We start from the raw sequence: 14,381 nt of genomic DNA on the forward strand, positions 1-14,381 counted from the left end.
ATTCAAAATAATTGCACTACTTCAGAAGCTTCATGTATGAAGAGTGACATTTTTAATGCTTTTTTGGATGTTTATATAATGCATTACAGCATGAAAATTGATGTGGCACCTGAGTGCTCTAAAATATTGAAGTGCAGAACATAAAATGAATGGTTTAATTATTAACTAGATCGAACCCAGACATTTGCCTAGTGTCTCCTGTGCACATGTTCTCGTTATGAAACCAGGTTTGTTTTTAGTGAAGGGGTCCTATTGGCTTTGATGTGGCTTTTTTGCAAACACATTGAATTTCACCTGTTTAAAACATTACCCGTTGATGCAAACCTTTTGATTCATGTATTGAAGTGAAGCCAAAAAGCTGGAAATGTTTGCAGAAAATAGCGATTTTTGAGGACTGGTGTATTTATGCTCAGTTGCCTTGGTAGTTGCTGGAGTCCATCAAATGTATTATCTTTCTGTTATGTGTTTCATGCCAGCTTTGTCTTTGGAACTGTAAAACCATAATCTGATCAGCACTTAGCAAACTATCAGGACAGGGTCCATAAGAACCGGAAGCAGTGAAGTGATAGACACAAAATGCTGCAGTAACTCAGCAGCGTAGGCAGCATCTCAGGAGAGAAGTAATACATGATGTTTCGGGTCGAGACCCTTCTTCAGACCTGTCTTGACCTGAACCATCATCCATTCCGTCTCTCTAGAGGTGCTGCCTGTCCCGCTGAGTTACTCCAGCATTTTGTGTTTATCTTTGGTGTAAACCAGCATCTGCAGTCCCTTCCTGCACAGCAGTGAGGTGATGCTTTGTTAATGACAGCCAGACTATTTCCCCACCACCTTATTTAGCAAAGTGTGTTTTCTCTGTCACATGCCTTTCCAGTGCCCAAGCAGAACTGATTTCATAATTTGAACATAGGCTGAATATACATGTTCATTGCTGAAACCTATCCATGTGTCATCTCTGCAGCAGTGACCTATACAATGTTTTTCATACAGCAGTGCCCACCACTTCACATGCTTCAGCTCATTAAGAACCTCTTCAAATCTTCTTATGCCTTCCTAGTCTTGTCAGTTAACTTTTCTTCTGATTCCACTTCTTTAATTCTCTTCTGTTCTTTCTGCAGCCTTTATGAAGTCGCCTCCAGCCATAAATCCTAACCCGTTATTTTCACTTAATGTTGCAACTATTGTTCAATAATCTCCCATTCCTTTCATTGAATTACCTAATTCCGATTCAACTTTAATTGTCATTGTCGGTGTACAGTACAGAGACAACGAAATGCAGTTAGCATCTCCCTGGAAGAGCGACATAGAATATGATTTCAATAAATAAATCTATTTACATGCATACAGTCATAGACTTCTTTATCCTAGTGGGAGGAGTGTCTGGGGGGGTGATTGGCAGTCACCGAGGTACATTGTTGAGTAGTGTGACAGCCGCAGGGAAGAAGCTGTTCCTGGACCTGCTGGTCCGGCAACGGAGAGACCTGTAGCGCCTCCCGGATGGTAGGAGGGTAAACAGTCTGTGGTTGGGGTGAGAGCAGTCCTTGGCGATGCTGAGCGCCCTCCGCAGACAACGCTTGCTTTGGACAGACTCAATGGAGGGGAGCGAGGAACCGGTGATGCGTTGGGCAATTTTCACCACCCTCGGTCGGAGACAGAGCAGTTGCCATACCATACTGTGATACAGTTAGTAAGGATGCTGTCGATGGTGCAGCGGTAGAAGTTCACCAGGATCTGAGGAGACAGATGGACCTTCTTCAGTCTCCTCAGGAAGAAGAGATGCTGGTGAGCCTTCTTGACCAGAGTTGAGGTATTGTGGGTCCAAGAGAGGTCATCGGAGATGTTGACCCCCAGGAACCTGAAGCTGGAAACACGTTCCACGCTGCTAGGAGCTTGACCTCCTCCCTATAGGCCGACTCATCGTTGTTGCTGATGAGGCCAATCACCGTTGTATCATCCGCATACTTGATGATGGTGTTAGTACCATGTACAGGTGTGCAGTCGTAGGTGAAGAGGGAGTGGAGGAGGGGGCTCAGCACACAGCCCTGTGGAACGCTGGTGTTCAGGGTGAGGGTTGAAGAGGTGTGCTTGCCTAACCTAACAGACTGGTTAGAAAGTCCAGTATCCAGTTGCAGAGGGAGGGGTCGATGCCCAGATTACCGAGTTTGGTGATCAGTTTAGAGGGTATAATGGTGTTGAATGCTGAGCTGTAATCGATGAACAACATTCTTACGTAAGTGTCTTTGTTGTCGAGGTGGGAGAGGGCGGAGTGAAGTGCTGTTGAGATGGCATCCTCCGTACTCCTATTCTTGCAGTAGGCAAACCGATAGAGATCCAATGTGGGGGGTAGGCAGCCTTTGAGGTGTGCCAGGACCAGCCTCTCGAAGCACTTGGTGGTGATGATGGGGGTAAGTGCAACTGGGCAGAAGTCGTTGAGGCTTGCCGCAGTGGAGTGTTTTGGCACCGGCACAATGGAGGTGGTTTTAAGGCACGTGGGGACAACTGCTTGGGCAAGTGACAGGTTGAAGATGTCAGTCCAGACGTCTGTCAGCTGCGCAGCACAGGCCCTGAGGACGCGCGTGGGGATGCCGTCAGGGCCAGCAGCCTTACGTGCATTAGTCTTACTCAGTGCCACGTACACATCGTAGGGGGTGAGTGTGAGGGGTTGGTGATCAGCAGGGGGCACAGCCTTGATGGCTGTCTCTAGATTGTCCCTGTCGAAGCGGCCATAGAAGTGGTTAAGCTCCTCAAGGAAGGAGGCGTCGCTGGATGTGGGGGTGGTGTTGGAGGGTCTATAGTCTGTGATGGCCTGGGTGCCTTGCCACATGCGTCGGGGGTCGGAGTTGTTATTGAAATGCTCCTCAATCCTGAGCTTATGGCAGTGCTTGGCCTTCTTGATGCCCCTCTTCAGGTTAGCCCTGGGTGAACTGTAGGCTCGAGCATCGCCTGACCTGAAAGCGGTGTCCCGAGCTTTCAGCAGTAGCCTGACCTCGCTGTTCATCCATGGCTTCTGATTCGGGAATATGGTCACCCGTTTGAGGGAGGTGACACTATTGATGGTGGAGTTTATAAAGTCCAGAATGGATCCCATTGTTGCAAATTGTTCACATTCTTGTTGACTGATATGAAATTGAGTGCGCAGGTAGTCATCAGAGAAAACTCTTGTTATTTACCTGCCTAGAATGCTGATGTGTTGTAGTGAAATGAGCTAAACATACTGAACGGTTGTCCTATGGCTTTATAGTGGTGGGAAAATCTAGGAAAGGCTCTCAGTTATTTTTAGAAATGTCTATTAAAATGAAGGTCCTGCACTAAGAGCAGCAGAAATGGATGAATCGGACAACACAGTTGCCATTGCTGCTCTTCCATATTGTAACAAGTAGAAGTAAAATCAGGCATTCATTGCGTCAATGCCTTTAAATTGTATGTATCTATCAGGGGTCGTGGCACCTCATTAAATTACCATCATCTAGAAGTCTTGACCAATGTTCCAGATTTAACGGAGTTAGAAAGGATGACCACAAAATCAACAAGGCACATGTAGTGTTTCAATAGCACTGATGAGTTTGGCACAATTCCCCTCACATACTAATGATTAAAACTTGCTTCTGGCACAGTAAAAACAATGCGTTTAAAACAATTCATTTATACATTTATAATAGGGAATTAATCCACCGACGAGCTTTCCTTTGGGAAGTGATAGTGAACATAAAGACCCAGGGAATATCCACGCTGTCTCAAGGCGAACAGGCAAAGTCCATACAGAGAGCACTGGATGTCAGGATTGAACCTTGGTCACTGGAGCTGTGAGGCATCAGTTACGGTGCTCTGCTGCCACTGCAGAGGGCCTCTTGGTCACACAAGGCAGCAGTGATTTTTTTTCTTTGACTATATCTCAGCATTACACCCATTAGTTGGGCTGAAGGCAACTACCATTTGATCTCCTGGAGCACTGACAGGCTTTTACTTACTATAGACGCTGCCTATGTCTGGAATTTGTCTTGTAAACTGCTATTGTATTTAGGATATATTTGTGCCACATGTGCAATGCAGATGTATGCTTCTGTTTTACTGAACTACAACCTTTGCTTATTCCAACAGCCACAAGGATTGGCATTCAAAGCTGACTGAGAAGAAAAATTTTTCATAATTAAAATTATGGTTCTTGTTATGTGCAGCATGGCCCTTGATCTGTTGCACGCATTCACATTGTTTTAATTACATTGACGGTACCAAAGCAAGACTCACTTTATAATTGTTCATGTTCAAGTATTTTCTTGCTTTGTTCCTATGTTGTGAAATGGTGCAACGTTAAGGCAATTTGTTTGTCAAAGGTTTATAGTAAATTGTGTGTTCTGGACCATGGTATGCAGAATGATGACCGTGTTCAATGCTGACTATCCTGAGAAAGATGATCTTCCACCATGTTTACTTCTTTCCTGTGGGTTATTCTAGGACTTTGAAACTTTGGCAGTGTGGGAACAGTGATATTTGTACAAATTAATGTTACATAGATTGGAGTTGTGTACTCAGTAGTCACAACTTTATATTTCCTTTCTAAGGTACTCTGAAATTTTGAGAAATGAACAGGAAGAGTCCAGTATCTGGGATGTTACAATGTAGTGCAAATTACAGATTTGTACCTGGATATTCATTTGGTTAATTGTAATTTCCACCCCATTTTATTATTTTGAAATGGAATGTGCACTGCATTGAATGTGCTCTTCCATTCAAGTTAAATCCCATTTTGGTAACTTCAGATATTTATTCTGCATTTCTGAATTTTAGATTCCAGCATTAGCAGAATTTTGCATTTAAATCCATTTAGGTGGATACCCTGAGAAAGCATTGGTTTCCTTTATAGATTAAATTTGATGCACAAGAGCCCTATTGACTAAATTGATCCAAGATTGCACTGAATTTTCTGTTTTTTAACAAGTTTGCTGGGGCAGGTTTACATCGCGCACACAGTATCTGGGATGTTACAATGTACTGCAAATTACAGATTTGTACCTGGATATTCATTTGGTTAATTGTAATTTCCACCCCATTTTATTATTTTGAAATGGAATGTGCACTGCATTGAATGTGTTCTTCCATTCAAGTTAAATCCTATTTTGGTAACTTCAGATATTTATTCTGCATTTCTGAATTTTAGATTCCAGCATTAGCAGTATTTTGCGTTTAACGCAGCCCACACACATTGATCCAGGACGTTTTTTTAACAAATTTGCTGGGGCAGGTTTACATCACGCACACCACACACACTCGCGCGCGCGCGCACACACACACACACGCATGTGTGTGTGTATATATTTATTGGGCCAGCAGGTTTCAGAGTAATCTTTCTGCCAATTTTTTTAAAACTGTGTAGAGTGTTGTCTAATCTTCAGTAATCACCATGCCAATGTGAGCATTGATGTCTGCATTTGAGGTGTTGCACAATGGAGATAATCATTACATTTGGAATAAAATACAAAGGTAAAAAATCTCAACCAGTTAGAGTTTAGCCAAATGGGACTGGCGTATTCTGTTCATCCAAAACCAACCTAGTGTAGATTGGGGCATTTATCTGCGTTGGTCCTTGTGGCTGCCCAAACCAATGGCTACGGTGGTTGTGAAGGTACAAAAAAAATGATCATAACCCTTTTAATTTAAAAGAAAATAACACAAATTTGAGTGATGAGAATACATCAGCGAGACCGCGGTTCTTTCAAAACCAGTCTATCAATATAATTCAAATGGACAAAATCAGTAGCCTGAAAAAATTTTAGGCTGATGTCCAAGAAGTTTAAGTAACAAAAATTGAGTCACCAGGGTTTTTTTCTTACATACCAGACTATGGGTGTGCAGTGGCTGTAAATGAACATTAATTTGGAGGCTTGCAACTGACAAGGGGTTAAGTTACTAGACTAATGTCCAGAGGCCTAGACACTGATCCTTTATTTGAATCTTATCGTGGCAGCTGGGCAATTTAAATTGAAGTGATAAAGTAAATCTAGAATTAAAATCTGTCATCTGTATTAGTAACCATTACAATACCAGATGAATATTTAAAACACCATCTCATTCACCAGTATCTTCTCGATAAGGAAAACTGTCTGGTAGGTGCCCCCAGACCCACTAATGTGGTTAACTATTATCATTGTAGTTTAAGGGCTTTTAAGAGTGGACACTGCAAGCTAGTATTACCAGTAATATCCGCATTGTGTGAAGGAACAACTTGAAACAAAAACTTAATTTACCACGTATCATAATTGTAGGCTTCTAATAGTTCCTTGGATTTCACGGTTTCTCTGTCCAGTCAATCAAAAGGATCGTTTACAGCAGCAAAACATTGAACCTGAAGGAACAAGCGATGTTGAGGAAATGGAATATGCTTGCTTTAGGTTTGACTTTTATTTTCCAGTAACTTTACACCACAGCGCTTGCTCTTTTGGGGACTAGCTGAGTGCAGACGCTCATCTCGTGCTAAGGTGTAATTGTGTCAGTCATTCTGCCTACCTTTTTATTTCATCATTCTGTGCCTCTTCAATCTATCATCATATTTGTAGAAAATTAATCTAATCTCCTAGCGAGCCTGATAAACCCTTCCGCTTTGTTCTGGCCCATTGCAATGTGCAAAGCAAAGCTTTCTCTGAGCATTCACAATATTTCACTCCTCGCTTGTTACATAGACTTGCCTGCTGAGGATAGAATTAAATATTCTCAGCCAGTGGTCTGGAATTTGATTTCTTTGTGATTGTTCAGCAGCTCTGCAGAAATGGGCGGGTGTGGGGGAGGGAATGAGAGAAAGTGGCGCAAGTGATTAGTGGTGCTTGCCACTGTATGGCACAGTACTGTCAGGGTGTGAATGCTCAAGGAAACTGGAGAATGACCAGTACAGGGTACATCCTCCACCAAATCCAGTTACATATGCATCGTATGTGGAGAATAGTGATTCTGTCCATCTAAAAAACATTGAACAGTACTATGTGTGGGTCTGCCATTCACTCAAGGTTTGGTTTTATCAATGTAGAGTAATCTATGATCATATCGCCATGCATGTTAAGAGAATGTTAATAAGTAACCCCTGGTGCAAATCTGCTGGGGGTCCCAGCTTCACTGAATCCATTAGGGCTTTACAAATTTAATTGGCAATTGCTTGGGATTTGACATTTTTTTAATTGTGCCATAACTGTTTAGAATTGTCAATTTAGTTTCTTAATATATGAAATCTTTCACTTTGAGCTCCCGAAAAAATGATCATTCATTAAATGATCTCGCCATCAAAGAAATGCCATTAGGCACAAGAAATGTTTTATATGCAGTGCCACATGAACTGCTTGAGAGATGCCTGAATTCAGACTGAAAACAATGTTTATAGCCTATAAACCTCTGCAATATAAATGCTCTGGGTTTGCGACCAGAACTGGCATTGATCTTCAAACTTTTGATGGCGACTCAAGTTGCTTATCAAAATCCATTTGGTGCTGTAAATTTAATGTGCACAACAAGTTTATGCCTTTTAAATCAAAGTATGAAATAGGATCCAAAGTGCTGTTCTTTTGGTATAGAAAAGCTCTTTGAAACAGCACACTTCCATATCTTCCATCCCTCTCTTCCCCAGGTTCAAGCCTAGCATTGTCATTTAATGTGGCATTTTAAAGCTAATAGTTATAGTTATATTATAATGAGTATTCAACTCAAGTGGAATGTCAATTATAATCTGTAGAAGTCAGGAGATGCTTTTGTGTTCTCTCCAGGAGCCTTAAATTGAGGGTCTATTTTAAATAAATCAGGTGTTTATGATTTAGCTGTGTAAAGCACTTTTCTGCCTCCAATATTAATCCAATAAACAACTCCTTGGTTAATAATATATAGTATGTTTGTTTACAACACTTCCTCGGATCTTGTTGTTTCTTTAAATGAGTGCTGTGGGATAATGTTGTGCAGTTTGGTCATTACTCCCTTTGTGCAGGCGTTTGCAGTGTGCTGTGCAGTAAATTCATATCATAATTGAACAATTATTTTCTCCTCAGTTGCGTCGAATGCAAGAGATGATTGTTCAGATGCAAGCACAGATGAGAATGAAGCCTGCAGATAATGGAGATGGACATTGAGTAGTGAACCATTTCTGCTTTTATTTACCGGTAAGAGCCATTAATGATCTTAATTTGCTCCTAAATTTTGCTATTTGTGAGCTATTGGAAACTGGATGTCAAACAAATCCCATCGAAGCAGCTATCCCTCACCTGACCCTCAACCCTTGAACAGAGAATCAGAATTATTATCGTCTAAAAGGAAGCCATCCAGCTCATTGAGTCAATGTCGGCGCTCTGTCCCAAACATTATGGAGGGCACTGTATAAGCATTCTTGCAAAAGTCTGTTGCTGTTAGGATTTGGAGTTTCTTGACATAAATGCAGACCGTTTCAAATTCTGAAATGTTCGCTGTGGTCCCTCAAATTTGGACAGAAGGTAGCAGACTCCGAAAGCATTCCCATAAGAAAATGTGTAAATAGGCATATTTAAATATGGACAGGATTTCTCTAAGGAGGAAGCCAAGATTGAAAGCCAGAACTGTCGTGTGATGGTTCTTGCAGGGAAGAGCCGACTTAATTTCATGACTACATTGTGAAAGTGGCTTAACAACAAAGGGTTAAAATGTGGGAGCTTTCTTGACTCGTTCAGAAAGCCCAGCTAGGTATTTACTGTGGAACGTTCTGTCCTGTTGCAAAACAAAATCAAAGCAACAGCTGGAAGATGGCTGCAATTTATTTTTTCATAAATGTTTAGGATTGTACTGTTCTACCGCAGAGTTTCTAATTTGGGAGAGGAATGTATGTGAAAATATGAAGCTTAGGCGAAAATAGGGAATCTGTCGGCTATATTTTAAACAATGCCGCAAAGAATCCTCCCACTGCTTCTGTTTAATTGCTTCCATCTCGGCATGTTTCACAAGCTGTCCAATCAAGCCGTTGTGCAGTTCTGTGGAATTCGAACTGTAAGGCTGGCCAGAGGTCAAATGGACCCCAAGATACGCCTCTTTTTTTCAAATATTTCTTCATTTTTCTATGCAAGGTGGGGTGGGGTGGGGGTGTTTATGTTTCAGAAAGCTTCAAATTACAAGCTCTTGAGAGTTGTATCTCTGAACAACTTCCTGTTTGTGTGGGTGGTTTGCGTTATTTTGTCTGCAGAAGATAATTGTAAATTTGACTGACAGGGCTAGCTGGCAGTGGGAAAGCAGAATGTTCACAGTGCTAATTCTGCTGCTGTTTTCCTTCAGATTAAAGCTGCAACATCGTTTTCCATATTATCAGTCACTGAGTTGAAATTCCCGTAATGTTAGTCTTTCTTAGAAGTAGCAGGGGCACCACAATGTTGTTCGCTAATATGACACAAGGCCATTCAGTCATTTTAACAATGCTTGCTCATTGAAACCATGGTGCTAATTTGTTTCTCTTCTTTGCTCTTACCCCATAGCTCAACAAATAGTTAATTTTCAAAATCTGGTTAGGTGCATTTAAAATTATGATTCTATCTAGTTTCATCACTTTTTCGGACATTGCATTCTGCAATACTATAATTCCCCGCATAAAATAATTTCTTATCTCATCTCTAGTTGGAGCATATAGAAAATTTAAATCCATTCTATTTGCATTTTAAACCAACATTCCTGGAATATGAATCGCACCTAAAAATCTCCCTGACTGGTGGGATCTCCTATTAGCAGAAAGCAGTGTTTCATTCCTTAGTTTCCGCTTTGTCTTCTTTCGTATGGAATGTACAGCCTAAAGTTGTAGGTCAACTTGTTCAATTTGATCTATTTGTTTGAGCACGTCGGGTTGATTGCATTAGTCGAAATAGGGTGGACCACGTGAAGGTTGCAATCTCCCACCCCTTAGATTACGTTGAGTTAGCAGATCACACTTGCGGTTGGGGAGTGGTTTACACAAACAAAATAAGACATTTTACTCTCTTAGGCCTGTTTGCTGAGATCCTGTGAGTAACTCTAAGTAGGCCATGCTCCCATATTTTATAAAATCGTTAATTTTGTAATTAAAATTAACAATTGACCTAAAATCAATAGGTGTTCCAAACTTTAATCAGCTTTTTAATGTACAATCACAATGAATACATCACGATTGTTACCGACTTCACAAGGAGCTGTGTGGAGGTCTGTGTTGCCATCAAAATCATCCGAGTGTTCCCCAATCAGAAGCCTTGGATGAACCAGGAGCTCCACAATCTTCTGACGATCAAATTTCAGGCATTTACATGGGTTTTCAACGGGTGCTTCAGTTTCCTCGCACATTTCAAAGACGTGCAGCTTTGTAAGTTGATTAGCTTCTGTAAATTGTCCCTAGTGTGTAGGATAGAACTAATGCACGGGTGATCGTGGTCGGCCTGGACTCGGACGGCCCAAACGCCTGTTTTCAATCTGTATCGCTATTAAGAAAATCTCTAAAAATATGATTACGTATCTATATAATGGGTGACATTAAAATATGTTTTATCTGTGGTGTATCCTGAATCTACAGTGGTTTCTTATATCAGTCCCTAGCTGAGCAATAAAAACCTGTTTTTAGGATTATATGATGATAAAGCACAATTAGTTGTCAATTCATAACAACATTCTGTTTTTCTCCAGGAATGGAACGAGCTGGGTCCCGTGGTTGCAAACACCCTTGATCCCTCGGATGCAATACTTGACTGTGAGTTTAAGGCGAAACTGAAGAGGAAACGGTCTCTACACACCTTGCATGGAATTTTGGTATCACTTTACTGTAATCACAGATATATTTTCTATCTTACCTGTTTATACTGATATTACTTGATTACAACGGGAATCTTTATACGGTTTTTATATAGTTTGTAAACCTTCGTGTATTATTGCTGCACACTCTCAAGCTTTCACAGCATCTCATCTTTTCCTCCAAGTGGCAGATTTTGGTGCCTGTCACAGCACTTGTTATCGTCAAAGACATGATCATTAATGAGGTGAAGAGTCAACCAACGGAATCCCCAAAACAATCTCTTGCCATTTCATTGATAACAAAGTTGGTACACCAAACCCTTCTTTATTTTGCCATCTATACAAAAATATGCTGCTGACAGGTCCAAAATGCTAAGTGAATCAAACATTATGATTGTTATTCAATCCTGTGAATCAGCTCAACACTTTGTGTCACATGGCATTAGTGTTGACAAGTTCCCTGATAAGTGAGCTCGGTTTATGGTGATAATTACCTTCCCTGTCATATTTTAAATCTTGATGAAGGGCCAAAGTAAACTAATAGTTACCTGTTTACTTGCAAGTCTGTGGCGGATGCCGCCAAAATGCTGACTTGTTAATCTGCAGCAGACTCCGTTAATTCTTGAGGGTTTTCAACAAAAGCAAGTTGGGTTTCATGCCAGCAAGTGTACACAGTACAAAATTCTTTTGGTTGAAACTTAAAACTCTGAGACTAGCCCTTGTAAATCAGGGTTTTGAAAAAATGATTCTCAGACATGACGGAGATTCTCCAAAACACTGAGCAAAGTAACATCTTGCAGGATAACTGTGATGGCTGATAAGAAGGATTTCATGTGTTTATCATGTATGTATTATTAGTTGTTTATTTCTGCATTTTGGTGTTTTTACATTGTCTGTCCTGAAGTTGTGAAAGGCACTATATAAATACAAGTACTTCATCATTCAATTAAAGGCAATTTTGCACATTAAGCCAGGAGCTTGTGGTTTCAAGTTCAACTTCAGAACTGAGCACACAGTCTATTGCTGACCAATCAGTGCTTGACAGAGAGTACTATGTTCTTTGAGTTAATGTTATTTGGACTGGATTTTGATCTTTGTAGTGCAACTAGACGTTCTCAATCTCTCTTTTCTCTTTCTAAGGACCAAATGTTCCTCACTGTTCCAATCAGATAGATATAGAATGCCATTTATTGTCACTATACATGTACAGTGAAACTGAAAGCTGCTCGTACTCAGTGCATACATACAATTTCAATGGGGGGGGTGGGGGGGGGGGGGGGGGGGGGGGGGGGGGGGGGGGGGGGGGGGGGGGGGGGTGGGGGGGGGGGGGGGGGGGGGGGGGGGGGGGGGGGGGGGGGGGGGGGAGCCAATTCAAGTCAATTAACACTAACAACAAATGATCTCTAAATTGATCTTGCTTACAGTAGCCTATGCAATATTGCAAGGATTTACCTTTTTGTTTGCCTAGCTCCAATATAATAAATTGTATGAGAAATCCTGAGGTATTTGAGAGTCATGTATGTTGTCTTTTTGCTTGCATGCTAAACTGGACCACTGATATTCTTAATTAGAATTGGTACAGATCATTCCAAACAGTCTTCTTGTTTGCAAATCACATGCCTCATATTTGCATAACTCGTCAGCTTCAATACTGACTTTTTCAATCTATAAAACTGTATGAATTGTGAATGAAGGCAGTTTTAAATCATGTAGGAAGCAGTTTAAGTTTGATTTTTGGCCCATATAAAGATCCCTGATTTTCAAAACAATGCATAAATCTCAAATTATCTGCACTTTAAACTGAAATATTCCATTTGTATTTCCTGTCCTTCCACTTTAACCTTAATTATTATTTAACTGTTAAGCAATTGTATTAGTGCTGCACAAGTCTTCCACACTACATTATTATTAGTTCATAGGCATCAGCTATCAATTATGTTCAATGAGTTTGGAAATGGCAACAAAAACAGACGACAATGCAATTCCTAAATTTTATGAAAGCAAGTATTTTATTGCTACATTGCAGCAACAACATGCAGTTTATTTAAAACAACTGACTTTAATTATATGATCTGATCAGAGGCTTGGCTGGAGCCTGTGGATGAGACAGATGCTTTCCTCAAGGAGCGCACATACTAATCATCTGTCTACAGTGCCCTCCATAAAGTTTGGGACAAAGACCCATCATTTATTTATTTGCCTCTGTACTATACAATTTGAGATTTGTAATAGAGAAAAAATATCACATGTGGTTAAAGTGCACATTGTCAGATTTTATGAAAGGGTGTTTTTATACATTTTGGTTTCACCATCTAGAAATTACAGCTATGTTTATACATAGTCCCACCCTTTCTCTCCCCCCCCCCCCCATTTCAGGGCATCATAATGTTTGGGACACATGGCTTCACAGGTGTTTGTAGCTACTCAGGTGTGTTTAAATGCCTCGTTAATGCAGGTATAAGAGAGCTCTCAGCACCAAGTCTTTCCTCCAGTCTTTCCATCACCGTTGGAAGCTTTTATTGCTGTTTATCAACATGAGGACCAAAGTTGTGCCAATGAAAGTCAAAAGAGGCCATTATAAGACTGAGAAACAAGAATAAAACTGTTAGAGACATCATTATTAAGAAGAAGGAGAGCACTGGTGAGCTTACTAATCACAAAGGGACTGGCAGGCCAAGGAAGATTTCCACAGCTGATGACAGAAGAATTCTCCCTATAATAAAGAAAAATCCCCAAACACCTGTCCGACAGATCAGAAACACTGTTCAGGAGTCAGGTGTGGATTTATCAATGACCACTATCTGCAGAAGACTTCATGAACAGAAATACAGAGGCTACACTGCAAGATGCAAAGCACTGGATAACTGAAAAAATAGGATGGCCGGGTTACAGTTTGCCAAGAAGTACTTAAAAGAGCAACCACAGTTCTGGAAAAAGGTTTTGTGGACAGATGAGACGAAGATTAACATATCAGAGTGATGGCAAGAGCAAAGTATGGAGGAGAGAAGGAACTGCCCAAGATCCAAAGCATAACACCTCATCTGAGAAACACGGTGGCGGGGGTGTTATGGCCTTGGGACTAACCTCCAAAACAACTGAAGGGGACTAGCCTCCAAAACAAGCATAAGCTAAAGATAGCTGCAATACAGGCCTGGCAGAGCATCACCAGAGAAGACACCCAGCAACTGGTGATGTACCATGAATCGCAGATTTCAAGCAGTCATTGCATGCAAAGGATATGCAACAAAATACTAAACATGACTAGTTTCATTTACATGACATTAATGTGGCCCAAGCATCATGGTGCCCTGAAATAGGGGAAATATGTATAAACACTGCTGTAATTTCTACATGGTGAATCCAAAATGTATAAAAATGGCCTTTATTAAAATCCGACAATGTACACTTTAACCACATATGATTTTTTTTTTCTCTATTACAAATCTCAAATTGTGGTGTATAGAGGAAAATATATAAGTGATGGGTCTTTGTCCCAAACATTATGGAGGGCACAGTATATCACAATTTTGAGAATTAAGACATTTCAAAAGCACTAAATGATTGATTTGATGTTCAGGAACCAATTGACTAAGTAGGATCGCTGTCACATCTGCTTCCTAGTTTCAGAAAGCTCACCACCTGGGTAT

At 40.8% G+C, this 14,381-nt stretch overlaps 1 protein-coding gene across 1 annotated transcript in view; it reads left to right on the plus strand.

Moving 5' to 3' along the window:
* The window catches only part of zgc:63587 (uncharacterized protein LOC393431 homolog), an 87,504-nt gene extending 75,801 nt beyond the window's left edge, over positions 1-11,703 (plus strand). Inside the window, exons 12-13 of the mRNA XM_055655186.1 lie at positions 8,019-8,129; positions 10,630-11,703. Coding sequence (XP_055511161.1) covers positions 8,019-8,099 — 81 coding nt within the window. The 3' untranslated portion in view covers positions 8,100-8,129; positions 10,630-11,703. The remainder of the gene's footprint in view (positions 1-8,018; positions 8,130-10,629) is intronic.
* Positions 11,704-14,381: the final 2,678 nt, after the last annotated feature.

Source organism: Leucoraja erinacea, chromosome 25 (genome assembly GCF_028641065.1).
Source record: "Leucoraja erinacea ecotype New England chromosome 25, Leri_hhj_1, whole genome shotgun sequence".
In the NCBI taxonomy this organism is placed as follows: Eukaryota; Metazoa; Chordata; class Chondrichthyes; order Rajiformes; family Rajidae; genus Leucoraja; species Leucoraja erinaceus.